The 21,110-nt window shown below is 40.8% G+C and overlaps 1 protein-coding gene across 1 annotated transcript; it reads left to right on the plus strand.

Moving 5' to 3' along the window:
- The first annotated feature begins 1,771 nt into the window (after positions 1-1,771).
- LOC110049840 (uncharacterized) lies at positions 1,772-19,277 on the plus strand. Its single transcript, XM_020755667.2, has 15 exons — positions 1,772-2,155; positions 2,312-2,401; positions 2,513-2,584; positions 5,155-5,410; positions 7,842-7,957; positions 8,834-11,859; positions 12,182-12,350; positions 12,897-13,091; positions 13,624-13,881; positions 14,192-14,443; positions 15,246-16,257; positions 17,108-17,391; positions 18,466-18,523; positions 18,682-18,750; positions 18,870-19,277. The coding sequence occupies exons 1-14, from the start codon at positions 2,003-2,005 to the stop codon at positions 18,729-18,731; spliced, it is 5,991 nt and encodes a 1,996-aa protein (XP_020611326.2). The 5' UTR covers positions 1,772-2,002; the 3' UTR covers positions 18,732-18,750; positions 18,870-19,277.
- The last annotated feature ends 1,833 nt before the right edge of the window (positions 19,278-21,110 follow it).

Below are 21,110 nucleotides of genomic sequence, written 5' to 3' on the forward strand. Positions count from 1 at the left end.
CAAACGGTGTGAGAATTGTTGATATTCCTGTATTGGTTATCTTTAATTTATTTTTCAAGTATGAGCCTAAATTAAAAGCATTTCGGAAATGTGTTTTTCAGAGACCAACCCAACACAAACATATAATTATATTTGGCCCTAAAATATGCACGGATATTTGTCCGAGGGGGACAGTATCTGTTCCGATAAGCGAGGTGCTGTAGTATTTCCACAAGATAGCAGGTTGAGCTGAAATAGAAAGAAAAAGGTCAAATTTTTCAACATAACACTCAGCTGTCGAACGGGAGATTATTAGTTTTAGCCGAGACCATCAGAAAAATCAAAAAATGAACTGTAACAGATTGGGTTACAAGCCTTAATAGCTCGCAGCTAGCTGAAAACTATTATGGGTGAGCTAGTATTAATTGAAGAGATGGAGAAGGATGATTGCGGTTTTTACGAAAGCTAAGTGCGCCAGAGAAAGAGATATTTGACGGATTTGAAATTCTTGTGGTAGTGCCTATATTTGCTTGAAAGCTAAGTGAACTTTTCGTCTCGAAAGGGGCGGAGAAGCTTGTTATCGGAACGGAATTTTCCTTTTAAGAAATGCTTGGTTTTAGAATTCGAAGGTTGTTTTGCGGTAAAAAAAAAAGTTAGAGGCGTACAAGTCGTACACTTCGATCGATACATCGAAAACTGTCATCCGTCAACAACAGCAACCAAACAATTTAAGAGATGATCCCATGAGTTGGGAAGTATTTTCAGCTACATAAGCGCGCGACTGACCCCGAGTAATGCCAAAAATGGCTTATTAGCATGACAACTGCGGCTGAGTTGACAGAAACAAGTGTCCCAGGCCCTTACATAAAGCGGTTCATCGAAGCAGGGTGAACTCACAAAAAATAAACACGAAAATAGAAACACAACGCATTATAGTACATTAATTTATATATTCAAACACGGAGCCTTCAATACTAATTTAGTACATAATTTGTAAATATAAAATGGTTAGCCTGAATAGCTTCCTGGTTAACCTTTTAAAGCAGATAAGGAAATTTTTTTCAGCTCGTTGTACTGAAAGGGTAATACTCAACAAAGAAATACCTGTCGTGTTTTGGATTCACTGTCCAAGTCACCAGTGAGCTACCCAAAAAAGTCTAAAGAGACTGCGAAACTATCTTATTTTTCTTTCCTATAATGTCTACTAATATATAAATTTAACCAGTTTTTTATCAGAGAGAGTGAAAGAAAGAAAACCAACCAACAAACAAAAACCATATTCCTACCACATTTAAATCACCAAGTACATTACTTAAAAAAACAATTTTGGACAATTTTGTTTTCGGGCAAGAAAGGTGTCGGTAATCAAACGGCGTCCCAAATTTTAAGTGTCCGATATATTTACAGTACAGTATAAAATTTTTAAGTAGCTCCAAAGCTCTTAAGTTCCTTTATGGAGCGAACTCTAGTTTGCGAAACTGCTTGAAATACGTAACGTCTTGATAGAATTTGAAGGTCTGTGAAACCTTGAGGGTACAGGAAAGCGAGGAAAACTATTATTTGTTTCAGTCTAATTCGTGTTTTATAGGCGTAAATTTATGTCTCAGCTCCGTGTCGAAATTGTTTTCCCAAAATTTGTCCGAAATGAGATGAGAAGACGTCCGAAATTTTAACGTCCGAAAATTTCAGCAAGTAGTGAACTCCGCCGAGTCCGACAGTTGGGAACCTGAGAACTAGATGGTCGAAATCATAAGTTTTAGCCGGGTAGTGCAAAGTTATTTTTGTCACCACCTACGCATGCCTAGTAAACGTTTGAAAAAAGGATCAAAGCAAACCGGGGCGTCGCTTGTGGAGGCATTATAATTTCATAAACTCTCCTGGAATCCTCACAAAGAGCTTTTAAGTTGAAATTTTACAACGGTGCTTTCTTCGCTATTTAATCTGTGGGATAAGACAATCGACAGAAGGCGACAGCAACCCAGTCGAGCCAAGAATGAAACAGAACTGATAGCGATCGCTCGGGATGGCTGATCGTCCGTGCAGGAACTTTCAGCCAAATGTATTTAACAAGAGCAAGTGTCAAAATTGTTTCAAGCTGAAAGAAGCACACGGCTCCTCTGGATCCAGCCAAGATGTGTCATTTCAAAGTGTGACACGAAAACAGTCAGCTCAAAAGGTAGCATTAATCAGTCAGTGCTTTATGCAGCTTGGAAATATGTTGCCGTTTCCTAGTCGAACTACATAAGTTCTTAGTTTTCTTGCATCGTTCTTGCTGTGCAGTCAGTTTATGATGGCAAATATAATACCTCTTTTTTCTGCTGTTAATCGTTAGGTATATTCAAGACTGCGGACTGTGGTCAAATCAGGGGTTCTGTGCATAACAACTCACGAATCGGTAGATAAAGGGAGGGTTCTTCCTTCGGTGAGTCCTTGCTCCGTTTGTGAATTTGTTGATATTTTTTTTGTTTCTGTTTATTTTCATCAACGAGGATGCATGTAATACCCTTCTAACTCTTTTTTGCTCGTTCTTCAGCGATGGAACAAGCGTTGGTTTGTGCTAAATTCTACAGGGACACTGGACTTTTTTTTCTACGACGAACAGAAGGTACGAAAATTAATTTTCAAATAGCTGAAATTTACACGTTATTTACGTTAACTACACCTACATTGTAGTCACATATAACTCAAGAGGGGACAAGGTGCATTCCTCGTCAATATAGTTTTCTCCGGTCCATTTTCTGTGTTTTCTACTGATTCGAAGAGTGAAATAGAACTTAAAATGTTTTTGTTCAGTCCAACAAAAATTTTGCGGAAGTCTGTTGGTTGTGCTCACATTTTGAAATCAGAACCGAAAAATATTTTGCTTCAAAGAAGTTGTTTCTCGCACGCTAATTGCATCCGTTCCATTCTTCAGTCGCTCTGCGCAAATATTTGCCGTCCGTAAAGTATTTTGACACATGAACTTTTACATAATAATAAAGTGGTTCTTTGAGTTGGGCAATAGTTTGAAGATTGAAGGTGCACAGTGTTCGTCTTCGAGTAATTACTGCTACAGATCGATAATCGTGGAAGCCCAAGTATGCTGAATTCTTCTCAGTTTTCAAAAGTTGTAACGAGAGAAGACACAGGAGCACTTCGTAAACATTGCAGAAATCTTTTTAAGTCCTTACCTTACAATCGGTGCTGTTTTACCTGAACCCAAACATTGGTAGCTTGTCAATTTGGTTGTTTAATTTTGCCCGATGTGGAAGGAATATACGAATAATATTCGATTATAAAAAATTAAGACTATTCTTGTGCCATGTTGGGGGTGATCAATCTATTAATTAATTGAGCCTACAGCTTTTTTTCAAAAGTGGTTTTAACGATCGGTATTTTTCTCGAGATAAAATTAATGTTTCCGTATTGTTATGCTCTCTTATGCATTCATTTCATATAGGCAAGATTTTGCAGTGAAAATTCAAGCTACCCATTGAACTGTCAGTGTTATGTTAGTATTGTATGGTGTTCAAATTATTGCACATTTGTGAACAGAGATATTTATCAAGTGGTAAAAATATTTCTGACCACTGGTGCCATCTTTATCACTATCTCCATTCAGCTCACAGAAATGAATCATGTGGAAAGTGTTCATTAACACAACCAGCACATTGCATGTTTATAATTTACACCTAATCCTTTCTAAAACCCATTAAGCTTTAGTGTAACTAGAGCATCTCAGGATAATCCGATGTCCTTTCATGTCTGCTCTTTGGTAACAAAAACATAGAAACTTTGATTTTTTTTGGGACAGTGTAGATCAAATTCTTTATCCTGCTTCAAAGATGTGCTGCCATTTGTTTTGGGCAAGACACATATCTTGTAACCTGTCATTTTGTATTTTATTTGGGGAAGAGGGTGCATAAACAGCAACCAAAGAAATTAACCAGAAATCAACACAAAACTAATAAAACTCTGCCTACTCATTCACTCAATTTCATTCTTTTATTGGAAGGATAGATTTTTATATGTAAGTTCAAATAATTTTTTGATATTCTTGAAAACTATTGTTTATTATTTTGCATGTAAGAGCAGATGGCATTATTTTTAAATATTTTGGATCAAATGTCCATTGTTTTAAACATTTAGTCTTTTATGTAACTACTGCATGTGATACGTGTGTAGTGCACAGGCTTTATGCTCATGTAAGGCTGCAATCCCTTTGACTGGTACTGTATGGCCTTTCTTTTAATTTTATTGAGCATATGCTCTCAATTTTCTGTATCTACTGGTTTCAGCTATCTCTTGGAAAAAATTTTGTTGTATAATGAATTTTTTTTTCACTTTTTATATACCAATCACAAAGCTGTCAGTTAATTAGATAGAAGACTTTTTATTGTCTCTAATAGGTAAATGTTGTCGTCTAGTACATATACTTATTTTCATGTATTGAAATTTTGAATTATTGATGCACACATGAATTAAATCTTTCAAACTATTTTTTGTGTTTAGTTACATGGTGTAAATAAATCTGATCAGCTTTTCAGCTCTTACTGGGATGTACTAGTGTAACAGCAGGAATTTCATTAAGGGCCAGGTACCTGGCGAATTGACTGGCTGTGAGAACAAAAATACAGAGAAGTTCAGTTCTAATAGTTTAGTCCAGCTGTGAAAACCAGTTGCCCTCATGCTGAAAATGTTAATGAAATCCCTAGCAACAGTCCTTTTTGCTACCTCCCCCCCCCCTCCCAAAATTTTCTCACTAGCATGATTGATAATTAATTAAGTTAAAGATCAAAATTAAAACAATAATTTGATCTTTTACAGTTCTTCTGTGATTTGAATTTTTTCAAATTTACCTGAAAAAACTCTGCATGTGAAGGAAAGGATCTACATGTACTAGCTAAACTACAAAATCCACTAACAACAGGCTATTGGACAGGGCTTTCTTTGCATTCTGTAGTTAATAAGTGTGTTACATGGTGAAAATATTAAGTACTACACCATCATTTGTCCCGAACATGACTTGCAGTCAGGGTTTTGTTAAGGGTTGGGCACCAGAAAAATTGACTGGATATGAGGACGGTTTTGCCTGTCTGGTCTGGTCTGAAAATTTTTTCCGACCTGTGAAAACCAGCTGCCCCCCTGCTGAAAAAGTTGATGAAACCTCTGACATTTCTGTGTCTTACATTGCAGAACTGCTCAACTGAAAGACTGGATGGCAGTATCAATCTTGACTTTTGCAATGGCATGTTCATTGGTGAGGCAGATACCGGTGAACCATTTTCCATTGGGTTGAAGCTAGGAAGGACAACCTACTACCTCAAGGCCGAGAATAGACTGGAGTTGGACAATTGGTCACGGGTGCTTAAGCCATTTGTCCAAGCATCACAGGCATTTGTTCCCCGTAGAAGCTCGAGTAGCTCTAGTGACTCAGATGTGTTTCTCCAGAGTGAGTTATCATTGTTACTTCTTTTGAAACCTATAACCATTGTTACTGTTCTTTGTTATTAGATATCATTAGAAAAAAGCCCAAAGAAAATGTGCACACTGATTGGTTAAAAATTGTGTTTCTATTATTTCCAATTGCTCAAGATGTCTATCATGCATAGAAATCAAGAGCAATTATGTAACTGTTTTAGTATAAATCTACTAGTTGTTCAAAACTTTATCTGAATCCTCTTCACAGACATTTAGAAAATGTAAAGAAGCCAGTCTATTAACAACCACACAATGCTACGCTACTCACTATCTACAACAGAATAGGTAGTGTCTGGCGTAGCCATTTAGAGAATGTCATGCACAATAGAATGCTAGTAGGTTTATACTAAAACTCTATAGAAACACAGAACTAGCACGAGCTGTTCATGCAAAGAAAAGGTAATTTACATTTTGATGATCGAAGTAAACAAGTTGTTTTCTTTTTCTGTCGCAATATTTTCTACAAGAAATAGAAAACATGTTCTCCGTGTTTCTGTTGAGTTATAGAAACACTCGTTTGGGAGAACTCAAAAAAGCTGTGGAAACACTTGTCTGTCAACCTGTGTTCCCAAAACATTTCTCGTTCTCCCAAACTATTTAACAGTTAGATTATTCGCTATCGATTTCTATGAGGTGATAGTTGATGAGGCTGAAGGCCGAATCAACTATCACCTCCTAGAAATTGAGAGCAAATAATCCAGTTGCTTTGGTAGACTTCTATCTGAAATTAATTCAAATAACGGTTTCCAACTATTTCTCCTGTCCAGGTATTATTAAACTTCACGCTTTAGCAAAATTGCATGAACTGAATTGTCTTTGGAAATTTGCCATAGTTTACATGTGGGGTGAGGTGTTATAAGTTTTTTCTCCTCTGACCTTCTCCAAGTTGTTTTTGAACTTCTCGCTTCTTCTTGTTGCCTTTTTCCTTCTGCTGACCTGGGGAGGATCTAGAGGTGTCCTGGGGGTTTGGCTGAACCCCTAAATTATAAAAATGAGATAGAGTTGAATCCCTATTAAGCAGCCACCTATTAAGCCGCCAGCCTTTTTAGGCAGCCAGCAATCAAAGTCCCAATGATGGCTTTTCTATTGTTTCTACCTCTATTAAGCAGGCAACCCCTTTTAAGCGGCCACAGTCCATTTCGCCGAGGGTAGCCATTTAATAGGGCTTCGACTGTATTTTGTAATGCACTAACTTGGCCTCAGAATGCCAGAAATCCTATTTCTGAGGACCTCAATTTAAAAAACTTTTCAATGGAGGGTGCCCCCTAACTCCCCCTCCCATACAGCAGACCATCTTATGACAGGCCGTATATCGAATCCCTTTCTTTAAAATCCTTTATTAGATCTCTCAGTTAGTATGCACACGTGATTGGTTAGTTAGGCCCACTGAAATTTAACGTTGGTTGCCAAACTGTTTCGTGATTTATCGCCAACCGTTCTTAACTTTTATAGCAAGTAAAAGTTTAAACTTTCTTTTGCTCTAAATTGTGTATTAAAGCATGCTAACGACTTAAAAACGATTTCAAATTGACCCATTTTGCGTTCCACATGCATCAGAAATTTGAAGCCATTCCACGTAAATAGAAATCGTTCCCGAACTCGTCAGGCACACAGTAGAGATCTAATAAATATCTTACTAACCTCATCTTCTCGGTCTGCACTGTAAGTTACAGATCCTCGTTTTTCCCCCTTCGAATTTATGGCCCACATGCTTCGCGCTTGAGCCATGAATCAAAGGGGAAAAAACTTGGTCCGTAACTTACAGTACAGACCTCGAACTCAGTTAGTAAGTGGTATGTATCCTCCCCAGCTCAATGATCCTCTTTAGCACCATCTTTTTACCTTGGTAAACATGAAGTTTACCGAAGTAGAAAAGGACTAATTATAAGAGGAGTAACAAACTGAGAAGAAACTGAAGAAGTGAAGCCTTGGAGCCAGCTGACTCGTAGCTGCCAGAGCTTATCCCAGTTTTTGTAGCATGAAGTGGCTAGGAATATTTCTACTCCCCTTGGACAGGATGCTAGTCCATCGCAGGTCACTCCCCCACAATTTGTAAAGTTTTCCCAACAATTTGCCGGTACCCATTTATACTCCTGGGTGGAGAGAGGCACTGTGAGAGTTAAGTGTCTTGCCCAAGAACACAACACAATGTCCCCGGCCAGGTCTCGAACCTGGACCGCTCGATTTGGGGACGAGCACACTAACCATAAGGCCACCGCGCCTCCTGAGAAGAGAAGAAATGGGGAGGGCTATAAATGAGAAAGAATGAGATGAATTGTAATTCACAAACTTATGTTTCCAAAAGGTTTCAAGTTGTGTAATTCATGACATACTGGTAGCTTTCTTTGGTTTTGAATTTTACTTCAGTAATAAGAAACACCTGGTCTCCTGGTCATTTTCAGGTACAGCAGCTACTGTTTCGCGTGTACCAAGTTTTGATAAAAGCACTCTTTCGAAAGTCAGCACCACTCCTCTAAGTAGCCGACCCACTGTGGGTACCGAGGAACAACAAGCATCGGTGAGTGGACACACCATGTTAACTTATATTATGTAGTACCATCTTTCTTAGTAAGAAGGAGTTGTGTGCAAGGGAAGGGGAGGTGGGGGAAAGATCAGCAGAAGATGGACTGGATGAACAAGGGATGCTCATCAGATAGACTGTATAGTTGTTTGAGACTTAATTTAGTTCAGTAGTGTGGAATAATCTTGAGTTACTGTTGTCTCTGATCTGTTTGATATTTTGACTGATTAAAGTCACGTGCATTTTACAAAGAAAAGTCTGCGTTGCACCAAACTTTTTTTTTTCTCTTTTTGAGTTCTGTTAAAGGAGCCTGAAAAAGCTTTTTGAAGAAAGCGTTTGTACAGGTTTTGTTTTATTTCAGAAGCATTGGTTTAAGTAAAAAAAAAAAAAAAACTAAGTAAGTAAGCACTTGTAAAGTTACAATTGTTCATAGCCCTGGCCAAAAGGACTCGCAAGTGGACGCAGGTTGAAAACTTGTATCAACTTACGACTTCGTTTGGCCAGGCTTTGCGTGTACTTGATTTGACTTGCGATGACTTGCGCTCACTTTGGTCGGGATCAAATTTGCATGCAAGTCGACACAAGTTTTTTACCCTTTGGCCACCCAAGCCAAGTCAACGCATGTTGAGTGACGTCCGTTCGTCGTTATAGCAACCTATTAGCCAGTAAAATACAGGATATGCATGTAGCCCGTGTCCTTGAAATGATTTTTTTTTTTGCAACTTGAGTGACCTTGAGAGGAAACTAGCGAGCCATTTGGCCACCCAACGCAAGTCTCTACGCAAGTATAATCTGCGGTTAGTTGCGACTTCGAGTCTGTTTGGCCAGGGCCTAACGTGTGCTGATTTATTTGTATTTATTTTCCTGATAAAGCTCCAACTAGAGAAACTGAAAGATGAGAATAAGCGTTTAAGAGAGCAAAGCGTGTTGTCTGCAAGACAGAAGGACTCCGCGCACATCCTCGAGCTTGAGTTGAAAACGAAGGTGAACAGAATAAAAGAGCTGGAGAAGGAACATTCTCAGTGTAGAGATTACCAGAAAGCTTTGCTGTTTCAGGAGAAAGAACTGCTCGAGGCGAGATCGAAAGTGAATGACTTGAGACAGAGGTTGGAAGAGAAAGAGAAGCTTCTTCAACAACATAAAGGAAAACTGTCAATTCATGCCAAAGAACTCGCGGAAGCCAAGGCTGATCTTCAGGAAGCGAATAGCATTATTGGAATTCACAGAGCAAACGTTGAGTCGTTGAAAAGCGAACTTTCGTCCGTGAAGCACGTCTCGCGAAGTGGCAAAGAGAAATTGATTTTAGCTGGAGAGGAACCGGAGAGTGATCAAGTGTTCAGTCTGAAGGGTGATACGAATGGCCATGACGGCAAGGATTTGGAATCCAAACTGGCAGTGCTTATGCAGAAACTGAAGCAGAATGAACGAGAATTGCTGGTGAAGACTAGAGAACTTGAGAAAGCCAACGAAAGTCGGTCGAAGGTCGCGAAGTACACCAGGTCGCTTTTGCAGGAGCTTGAGTCGAAGTTGAGCAATAACGAGAGAAAGCTGGCCGAGACTGAAAACCACTTGGTTAACAAAAACTTAGAGCTTGAATACGAGAAAGAAAGACGCGTCAAAGTTGAAGAGGAGAACAACCGACTGTTTGCAGAACTTGAACTGCTGTCGGATGAGCGGAAAAAAGATGGACTTTCAAAAGAGGTCGTTGAGCTGTTGAACAGAGCAAGAGAACGCGTTGCGTCGGAAAATATCGTAGCGGCAAGGGTGACAACTGTAGAGGCGGAGGTGACTCAGGCCGAGCCAAAATCTAGTGATGATGAAAAAAGAACTAGTAACGGTTTGTCCTATGTCAAGGAACTTAATAAATTGAAATTAGCTCTTGATTCGGTGGAGAGTAGTGATTCAGAACAGAGTGAATCCGGTCGTGGCGATCACGATGCCGCTTTGAAATCCGCCACCAAGGAAATTGATCGTTTAAAAGACTGTTTGAAAGAGAAAGAACAGGATGTAGAAAGCTTAAAAACCCAGCGTAACAGATTTAAGGACGATTTGAAAAAGAGAGAAAGCGAACTGGAGAATTTGCACAAGGAAATGAGGAAATTGGAAGATAGAAATGCCGATGTGGTAGAGAAAAACAGACAATTGGAAGAAAGACTACAAACTGTTGAAAGCGAACTTACAGAAAGTATGGAACGAGAAATATTTCTTCAAACCGAAAATGAAACTGATGAAGGGGAACGGTGGGACGTCAAAGAGCGTATTGTAGGTTTGGAGGAAGAAATCTCAATTTACAAGGACAAAATTGAAGAACTGGAAGCAAAATTATTACAAAAAGAATCCAATAGTTTAAGCGCAGAGGCGGATAAAAAACGGCTTTATGATTTGGAGAAACTGTTGAAACGTAAAGACGATGAATTGAGAGACACTGAAAGGAATTGTACTCGGAGAGAAAAAGATATGATGAAGCAAGAGGAGGCTAAACGAGACGAGATGGAAATTGAACTAAACCGGGAAAAACTTCGTCTTGAAGAACTTCAGAATCAGTTCGACGATCTGCGAAACGCTTTGGAATCCGAGCGGAGAAAGTTGCAAGGAAGGGACGGTGAAGTTGAGGAACTTAAAAGGAAAACTGAACTCATGGTGTACAGAGAGGATGCGGAAAAGCACATCGATGAACTGGAATCAGAGTTGAAAGATAGAGAAGAAAAATTGTCTGACAGAGAGTCTTCTCTAGCAGTCGCCCACGAACGGATTGCTGTCTTCGAAGAAAAATTGATTCTTTATGAATCGACAGCGAGAGGCTATGATTCCAAGAATAGTGATGATCTTCAAAACAAAATTCGCGTCCTGCAGGATGAGCTCGAAGAAACAAGAGAGAAGTTAGCGGTAGCTGAAGAAAGACTCGTGGACTACGAAGTTGAGGAAAAACTTCTTTCTGCCGAACTACAAAAAAGCAAAAAAGAAGACGAAGATTTTAAGGTTGATGAGGTGAAAAGGAAGCTCACGGAAGCCGAAGAGCGAATCAGGAAGTACGAAGATTTTGCCAAGGACAAAAACTCTAAACTCATAGCGAGTGAGGAGAAGGTTATAGAACTGGCTGAAGAATTAGCAAGAAGACTTACAGTTGAACAAGAAACGGCGGAGTGGATTCAAGGTGTTGAAAACAACCTTACCTTGAGAGAAAAAGAATTGAATACGACGCGAGAGAGCTTAGTTAACAAAGCCAAAGAGCTGGATAAAGAAAAGTATAGCATATTAGACGTGATGGAATTGTCCATGAAATATATCAAAGAGTTAGAGCTAGCCATTAGCGAGGAAAAGGAGAATTCTAAAGAGCTGGAGAGGCAACTGGACGATGAGAGGTCGCGAGTGACGCAAATGGTTAAAGAGATGAAGGATGCTCAAACAGAAGGAAGCGAAAGCCGGGAAACCCTCAGCGAAAGCGTGAAAGTGGAACAGATGGAAGAGCGGTTAGCGTTTTGCGAAAGAAGTCGAGAAATGGAAGCCACTCGAGTGAAACAGCTGCAGACAGAGCTTGAAGATTCAAGGAAGAAATTCGCTGAGGAGTTGAGTCTCCAAAGAGATTCTCATGTCCACGAAATGCAAAAGTTAAACGAAGAGACGCTGCAAGTCTCCGGAGCGGCAAGTTCCGAGGCTGACGAGCTGAAATTACGGCTAACTTCTCGTGTGATAACTCTTCAGTCTGACATCAGCGAACTTAAGGCCTCTCACCAGCAAGAGATCGAGAAATTAAGAGCTCTTCACAAGAAGGAGTTAGAGAACGCGCGGCGGGAAGCCATCTTGGAAAGTAGCGCTCGTGAAATGATCCGAGAAAATGACGAGGAAATGGCCGCCAGAGTACAAGAACTAGAGACTGAGATGAAGGAAATGACAGAAAGGTAAACAAACTATCGAATAAATAAAGAAAATCTTGTTTTACACGGAACTTTTGTGGCAGGTTTAGTGTTCTTCTTCAGGCACCGTAGTGGCGGCTCAATATGGCGGACTTTGGCCAAATTTAGCTTGAACTACGGTGCCTGAAGATAACATACCACCCTTTACTTCGCAAGGTCGCACGATTCGCATACTTCCTTAAAGTAATATACATTCCAATCTGGCAGGCGTCTATCCGTAAGAAGCGAGTTTGACCTCCACCCTCCCCTTCCCTCCCTCCCCAAGTGGTAATGCGTCTTGTGCTCTGACGTCATTCTGTTCCATTAGGTATGAGGGTCAGATGGAGCTACTGAAGAAAAGTCATTCTCGAGAGATGGACAAACTAAAGAGGAGCAGTGGGGACGGTGTGGATGGTCTGCAAACTGAAGTTGTTCATCTACAGGTCGAGATGGAGAATATGAGTCAGAAGTACATGGAGGAGATCGAGAATCTCAAGGTTTGTTGCGCTGATTTTAGGCCCTCAATTCTTAACCCCTCTGCTCCCCTCGCACAAATGGCAGGTTATCTGCTGCGATAAGCGGCAAACGGAGTGTCACACTGGGACTCCTGGAGTTCTAACATGATAGCTCCTCAAAGATTTATCGAATTGATCTCTCTTAAACAGCTTTGCACAAACGTCAACTTACAATGTGGAACAAACCTGTTCTTTTACGACGTATGTGAGATTTCCCTGCAGCAGCCAATTCCCCCCCCCCCCCCCCAAAGAAAAAGAACAGAATTGTTGTAGCTCACTTAAGCTTGTAATTCTTTTTGTGGTCATAGTGTAACAGCTGTTGTTGTTTTGGGGTTAGTGGCTGTGTTTCTGTTCTTTGTTCTATTGTTCTCTCAAAGAGTATCAAGCCATTCATGTGAGACCTTGCGAGAGCTGTTACCTGACCCTAACGGATCCCTGTGATCAGTGTGGGATTTTTTTTATCGAATTGAGAAGCACTAATAATAACACTAAAAGAGAGGTCTTACTTACATTATTTATTTCTCATAGGTTCATCACGGTGAAGAGCTTGAACAGCTCAAGCGCGACATGGCTATTGTTCTCCAGGCCTCTTTAGGAGCGGCGCCTTCACCAGCCAAGGGCGATGACTCGAATGTCCAGCAGCTCAAGAATCGAATTCACGAACTGGAGCAAGAAACAGAGGAACTCAGCAAGAAATACAACGAGGAACTCAAGACTGAACGGGTGAATAATTGTGTTTGTATCTTGGTGGAAGGCTGAGACAAGAATCGAACCGGAAACACCAGAAGAGTATATTACTTGCCAAAAATTTCGGATGATGGTAATTTCGGACAAAAAAATGTCCCAAAATAAAACCGTCCGACATTTTTGTAAGAGCCCGAGATATGTACAGTACATTATAAGACTCTGAAGTAGCTCCAAAACTCTTAGTTTTTGTTTTTATGGAGCGAACTCTAGTTGAGAAACCGGTTCAGATACGTAAGAATTGGTGTTATTTTCTCGTCAGTGAATCTAAAACCTTGAGGGTGCAGTAAAACTATCATTTCCACAGATGTTGTTGCTGTATAATTCGCGTTTTTGTAGCAACAAATTTACTTAAGTTATGTTTCAGCTAAGTGTCCGAAATGTTTGCTCGAAATTTGTCTGAAATGCGATAAAAAAAGTGTCCTAAAATTAAACGTCCGAAGTCTTTTGCGAGTGCATGTAGCCATTGCGTGGAGTACCGTTTATTTATTTGTTCTATTTCATATTACAGGAAAAACAGCAACGAGAGATCGAGCAAACACGTAACGACATGATGACAGTGATCCAAGCGATAAGATCAGAAAAATATTTCGACGTGGAGGGATCTGCTTCGCCAATGACTCCAAAAGAACTGCCGCAAGACCTGGCCGCCATGCGCGCAGAGTACGAGACGAAGATCGCTAAATTACAAGAAGAACATCAAGAAGCTCTACGGGAGGCCAAGAGATCGAGGACGGTGCCTCTGGTTACTTTGGAAGGAGAAGCCCAGGTAACATGAATCAACTTTGGTTGGTAAAAGAAATCAGCTGACTGAATGGCTAACTGACTGACTGACTGACTCGCTAACTGACTGACTGACTGACTGAATGACTGTCTGTCTGTCTGTCTGTCTGTCTGACTGACTGACTGACTGACTAACTGACTAATTGACTGACTGACTGACTGACTGATTGACTGACGGGCACACTTGACTAACTGAATGACTGATTGACGTACTGACTGATTCCTTGACTGATTCACTGACTGACTTACCGACTCACTGTAAGTGAAAGTTCACTATACCGTGTTTTGTTTAACAGAGTGATTCCCAGCTTCAAGAGCGTGTCGTTCAGCTAGAGTCGGAGTTGGCGTCGTGTCGGGACGAGTTCCAAAAGCAGTTGTTACAGAAACAAGTTAAGCATGACGAGGAAGTCAATCTTCTCAAGGCCGACATGTTGGTCGCTATTCAGGTGGCAAGGAGTGGCAACACGTCACCAAATGGTGGCAGTCAGCCCGACTCACAGACAGTCGCCAGTACCATCACCCGTGCAGGAATGAAGCTCTCATTAGAGGTGTGTGTCTGTTTTTTTTTGTGTGTGTGTGTGTGGAGGCGCGGTGGGCTCATGGTGACTGCGCTCGCCACTGGATGGAGCAGTTCAGATTTGAGTCCTTTCCCGGGACATTATGTTGTATCGTTGGGCAAGAAGACACTTTACTCTCACAGTGCCTCTCTCCACCTAGGTGTATTAATGGGTACCGGCGAAGTTAATACTGGGGGTAACTCTGCTATGGACATCGAGATTTACCTTCTTTACACAAGGAACGGCAGGCCCCTAAGCAACCCTGAACGAAAAGATAAATCCAGGAAATACATTATTTGCTTATAATGAGTAAAAGGCTTAAACCCGTTAGCAAAGGAGTTTTTGCCCTCTCCACCTTGTTTTTGAAATGGTTCAGTTCTAATCTTAGTGGATCATGTTTATTGTACCACATCTGTTACCACGTTTAGTGTCCTTACATCTAACGAACGTTGTTTTGTACTCTTCATATCTATCTTGGCACGAATTACCCCCTTAATTACCCGCGCTGCTTTCGTAACTCAGTCAGTAGAACGACGGTGCTCTAATTCGGAGGTGTTGAGTTCGAATCCTACCCAGGTAAAGAGACTTTTTTTCCAATTGACTCCTGAGGTTCCTAGTTTCTTTGCTTAATGCTAACGCAAAGATTGGTTGCAACACTCAAAATGATTACACAGTTAATTCTGATGTACAGCTTGTCTCATATCAGTGCTGAGTGGCTCAGCATTGCAAAGAAATTTATCCTCTAAGGGTCTTGTTTACCTTGGCAAATTAAAACTTTTTCCTTTTATTGCAGGAAGCGATGACAAAAATTGACGATCTCGAAAAGGAAATTGAAACGAGCAAAAAGCAGGCCAAAAAGGAAAAAACAGACTTGGAGAAAAGTTTGAAAAAATCCGAGGCTGCCACCATGTTTGGGCTGAGAAGAACGGAAGAGATGAGCATAAAGATTTACCAGATGCAAAAAGAAATGGAAGCCATCGACAGAAAATATCAAAAGGAAATTAAAATGTACAAAGACGCTTTTGAACGGGAGAAAGAGGAGAAGTGCAAGATGGGTGACTGGGAAACGCTCTCGTCAGAGAACGATAGTCTGAGATTGGAAATCGAAGAGCTTGATTTGAAAATCGAAGAAATGGAGGCCGCGCACGCTGCCGAGGTCAATATGTACAAACAAAAGCTAGGCGAGGAGAAGATGCAGAACGTTGAGGACTTGAGATTGAAAATCAAGAGTTTAGAGGATGTTATCGAAGAACAGAAGTTAGAGCACGAAAAAGAGCTGGAGGATTTGAAGCAGGAACGGGATGCTTCAGTTCAGGAATTAAAACGAAGACACGAGAAAGAACTTGAAAGCGTCAGGAGCGAGCAACGTGTGTTGAACGGCGCGAGTGGAAATACTCTGGTTACGTCTTTAGATTTAAAACAAAAAGAACAGAAGATTAAAGATCTTGAGCTTAAAGTCGAAGAACAAGAAACTCTGCTTGAGGTGAAGAGGCGGAGACACAAAGAGGAAATTAAAAGTCTCCGTCAAAGACTAGACGATGAAATTCAGAAGCACAGCGAAGATGTGCGCTCGCATCGCACAAAGGTTCGACAGCTGGAGCGACGCAAGTCCGAGCACTCGATCTCGTTCGGATTCGTGGACGACGATTATAAACGAATGTACGACGAACAACGATCGGAAAATATCAAACTTAAGTTCACTGTTGAGAAGCAGAAGAAAGAGCTAGAGGAGATGCGTAGTACGATGGCGAAAGAAGAGGAGAAAGCAGCAATAGCAGAGGTGACGGAGAGAAGAAGGCCATACGGTAAGAGGGTGTCTGTTGCCTGGCGTCCTTCGCCAACTGTGCTTTGCCGTAAAACTCTAGTCTGTCCATAGACGTTTACTTTTTCGCTACGATTAAGTGCGTGCGAGCGCCGAGCGATGTTAGCGAAAATTTTCGGGCTTGTCAAACCCTTGCTTTAAATACGTTTGCTTGTGATCTCGACGAACTCAAAAAAAAAAAAAAAAAAAGAGGTCGTGTGGACAGACTAAAATTCAGAAAATAACTTGCCCTGTAGCTGCCCTTCCGTCCGACCGAAAGGTTTTGTGGTTGAAATAAGGACCCTTCCGAAGATAACGACAACCTCCCGCCCCCAAAATAAAAGGATTACGTTGGTTACCAACGCGAAGAAGACGACGTTTTTGAGAGTTTGCTCTTCGTCGGAGTGAGGGCTATCGCTCGAATCGTCAGCTCTGTAATAATAGAAACTAAGCGGTCTGTTGCCCCCGTCAGAGGAGCGTCGCTTATGGAAGGTATATCTGATTAGTACTACTTTCTTCAGATGAATTCCTCGTTCGTGTTGCGTCTAAATCTTTTCCAAGCTTCATTCAACGCTCGCTATTACGAAAGTTTCGCGAGACATGACCATTTTAGGTTGTGCTACAATGCAGAATATCTCATGCAACTTGTGTTACAACAAAGTTCTAAGCAAAACTGCTTGGTGGAACAGCGCCCATAGTGTTAATTGTTTCATGTGACTTTGGAATTTGTGGCTCTAAAATATTAGCTTGCTCTTGTCTTGATGGCTAAAAATACCGTAGGCTCTTTCAGAGGTGTTATTTAGTCACGCCACGCTCAATAACAAAGCAGCGTGACTGTTGTTATTTTTCTGCAGAGTCACGCCGTCCCGTATCAGACTCTTTCCCGTCTAGCTTTTCGTACAGCAGGAGCTCCTCGTCCCAGGACTCCACTCTTTCATCCGCAACCAAAGAACCCCTGAGGAAGGTGTCGTCTGACGCGAAGGTCGACTCCGACCCAGTTTGGAAGAGGGCGTCAGGGGGGCCTCTGTCAAGACAGACTTCCGAAGGAGGGGCGGGGAGGTACGGCACAACCATCACGAGGCAATCATCAACTGATGTCGGAAAGGGGAAACCTTTGACGAGACAACTTTCTAAGGGGGTGAGTAAGAAAAGTCGATAATTCCTTGTGTTCAGATAAACATTGGACTCTGTAAACCCCACCTGACAGTTGAGACAAATTTCCCCAATATGTTCCGGGCATATATTCGTTCAAGGGGCTTTTCAGTGGGCATATTTGCGAGGGGAGTGACTTTATTATCCGAAAGAATTTCGCGTTTCAAAAATGTTTCGGTTGATATTTAGAGGATGTTCCGCCCAAATATTTGAAGGTGTGTACACGAAAAGCGCGCATCAAGATTCTGAGAACACAACGATATAAACCGCAAAACAAGCTCTGTTGCTCTCCGAGAATACTCAAACAACGCCAATACAAAGCAATATCTCCAATAGTGGGCTTCCTATCGAAAGAAGTTATACATCTCTGTAAGAGCTTAATCCATGGGCTAATATTCGAGGAATTTGAAATAGATTCAATTTCCATTTGTAAGTCAGTTTTATTTCCCGACGGTGCGTACAGACCGATATGAAAGGACTATCTTAAAACGTACTTACGTGTGTTCCTCCACTGTCGGGCACCATAAAGAACCAAACTGGCAGTTTCCGAAATCGGAGTAAATGTGACGTTATCTGCATTTCATCAGCACACTGCATATCTCATTTCCGAGTTGCCCCAAGCCTCTTTATCAAAGCCATGCCTCGTGCACAACCATTGATATGAAAATGAGTTTAGTTTGCATGTGAAGTAAATCTCATTTTCATACGAAAGGAAGAGCACCAAGACTCACTAAAGGCTAAACTTAATTCGGAAATGACCCATATTTAGAACGTAGGTAACTACAATCCCGGCCAAAAGAAGTTGGAACACTTGAGCTGTATCACGTATCCCCCTTCCCCCCTAATCAATGTTGGAAAATATCGCGTTTTCTCCAACAAAAAAGGGGAAAATCACCTGATTATCAACATTGAAAGTGGGGGGAGGGGAGAACTTGCTCCGTGTCCCAACTCGTTTGTCTGGGATTGTAGATAAACCTGTGACCTTTGCATGTCCCCTGTCTCTTGTCCAGTGTGCACTTATCACGTGATCCTAACACTTCAACTCTGATTGGTCATCCAGGTGGAATCTTCCAATATGGGTTCTGTTGCTGCTCGTGTTGCCCTGTATCAAACTGTAGGTAGGTATCTCGCTTCTTGGAAAACATGCACGTCTCTGCGAGTTAAGCATATGAAACGTCATTAAAAAAATTGGGGGTTGGGACGATGAGAAAAATCCACACCACGGGTCACGGTAGTGTTTTGGTACAATACCAACCGTTGATTTCTTCTCTTTCAGCTTCCAAGTTCAAAGATAAAGATGAAAAAACAGGGCAGAGAAAACCGTGAATGAGATTGTAATGTTGAGGTAATTACTGTTTGCAATGCAAGAAAGATGTTATACAATTGTTACTTAATGCTAAGTGGAATTGATGCCTAAGATGTTGTTGTTTTTGGTTCTGAAATTTTGATTTTTTTTTTTTTCAGTTTTCAGTGCAAAGATTCGGACCTGAAAGAAAGAAAGATGTTAATTCTATTCTACTCTGTCTTCAAAAATTTAATTTGAAACACCGTGTAATTATGTACAGCTACAACAGTGTAGATGTTTGTAAAAGTAGGTTTAAAAAACTAAGCTCTTCAGGCGCTCGATATTTTGTATCAAGACTAAATTGTACTAAAACTGAGAAACGTTTGAATTTGTAAAAACTATGGAGTAAGCGTCACTTTAGAGTGTAAAGCCGAAAATATTCGGAAGGTATTTTTGTAACAATCAGAACTATTTTTATAAGGTTCCGTGTGTTTTTAGTCGAAGCTTCCAACGGCAACCTATTCAATTTAGTTTTTTGTTTAGATTCACTAGCACTTGAGTCGAGTGAATAAACTCATTTATTCTGATGTTGCAGTGGCGTGCAAAAGAGCGTATGCACGTGACGTCATGGCAGCCATATTGGTGTTCCAAAACAATGAAACGGCGGCCATGTTAGTGTACAAAACCAGTCCTGTGGGAGTTGAACTCTTCTTATGTAAACACTTTCTTTTGTTCCAATAAATTTCCATGGCTGCTGGACACATGAGTGCATACGCTCTATACTGAGGGATTCTATGGTCATTGGCAAAAAGCCCGCTATTCTTGGTTTTCATGTGACGTAGTCATATTCCAAAATTAAAAATTACCTTTCCTTCTGAGGTTTTTGTGGACGAAAGCCGTATCCGGAAAGAAAAAGTTGCGGATTCAAAAATATCCGGATACGTGTGGACCGGGCCTCAAACTTCCTATTACCGCCGACAGCACCTTTTGGATTGTAATTATTATCGCAGTCACTTTTAAATCGACAATACCGAAAGTTCTTACTTTGGAGATGGGAAAGAAAATACTCAATATTCGCCCATTTAAACTGCAAGCTTTTTACAGGTTCCTGTTAACCTGGGCTGATCTGAATTTAATGTATGGCACTGCATTTTTGTCGATCGGTTTTTAGTTCCACCACTTGCGTATTAATGTCAATACGACAACAAACCACTGTTACCAACCAGTCTCTAGAACGCTTTTTGACAGTTTAATTCATGATTGATACTAAACTTGCAAATTATTATGATCTCTATATATGTATTGACAACAAGGTACAGAAATATGAAGAAGAATTTTGTTTTATTTTATTTCATTTTATTTCTAATTTAGAAATTGCTCTTTCAATTTCCAATCGAAGTTTTATTTTCAATTCGCTAACTGTGGTGTTATTTCCCCGTGTTTATTAACGTAAACTGTCTAAAAGTCCTTAAATACACCCAGAACTAAATTTGCTACCGAAAACCTTATAATTATTTTTATATCTTTGTACATGTGATAATTGATCGGTGTACAAACGTCTTGTCGAACAAAGACTTTCCAGAAATCACCCAGAGGACACTGCAACCCGGCTCGTGCTCGCGTCATCGCACATCCATGGCCAATCTGACTGGTTATTCCGATCCAACATCCAGTGAAATGAACTCTGTAAAAAAGCAGCGTAATGGAAAAGTCTGTGTTGATCTCGAGCATGCCCCCATTTGCCAAAGAAATACTTCGTACCATTGCAAACTCCTGCTAATTTTGTCGTCCTCCATTCTAAGAAACGAGCCATAGGCGTCAAGCTGGACGTCCGTCTGACCGCTGAAGTACTGGACCACAGCTTCACCAGTGCTGTTAGCGACCGTGGTCACGTGGAACGTACGTCCCTGTTGTTTACTGCAGTGGAATCTCAGTTGAGAGAAATTTAGGGTGGCTCTGAACCCTACCCACAAAAGTTTTTTAAACTTTGCCAAATGTTGCGTCTTACCATGCTTACCAAAAGTTGATAATACAAATACTGAAATTTCACCGTGCTGTTTTTGAATTATAAGCCCCTAAAGCTGTAATTAAGGGTGTTTTTAGGAGGTCATACTGTTGCTATGGTAACCTATTGCGTCACGAAAATGGTAACAACGTGTTCACCAATGATTGAGCAGTTTTTTGATACCATGATTGTAGCATCAAGTGATAAAGAGTGGCTACAACGACCCATCAAAATCTAAGTGCTGGAAACTGTTTTGAGCCACCTTAAAGGAGGTTTTTTACCTGGCAAAAATAACTCAAGCTCCGTTAATTAAGACCCTGATACACCGATCACTTATAAGTTAACTGAACTTATAACTTATCCAGCCTTATATGTCGTAGTTCTGGAACTTTTTTGACAGTTAGTAACGTCACGG

Source organism: Orbicella faveolata, unplaced genomic scaffold (assembly GCF_042242905.1).
Source record: "Orbicella faveolata isolate gen_17 unplaced genomic scaffold, um_ofav_v1 contig_2, whole genome shotgun sequence".
In the NCBI taxonomy this organism is placed as follows: domain Eukaryota; kingdom Metazoa; phylum Cnidaria; class Anthozoa; order Scleractinia; family Merulinidae; genus Orbicella; species Orbicella faveolata.

What these genes read in the sequence shown, in the direction of transcription:
- LOC110049840 (XM_020755667.2), top strand. Translation starts at nt 2,003, where the DNA reads ATGGCTGATCGTCCGTGCAGGAACTTTCAGCCAAATGTATTTAACAAG. An exon ending in TTTTCTACGACGAACAGAAG is followed by an intron (nt 2,585 to 5,154) that starts GTACGAAAATTA and finishes CTTACATTGCAG; the next exon opens with AACTGCTCAACTGAAAGACT. An exon ending in AGGAGATCGAGAATCTCAAG is followed by an intron (nt 12,351 to 12,896) that starts GTTTGTTGCGCT and finishes TATTTCTCATAG; the next exon opens with GTTCATCACGGTGAAGAGCT.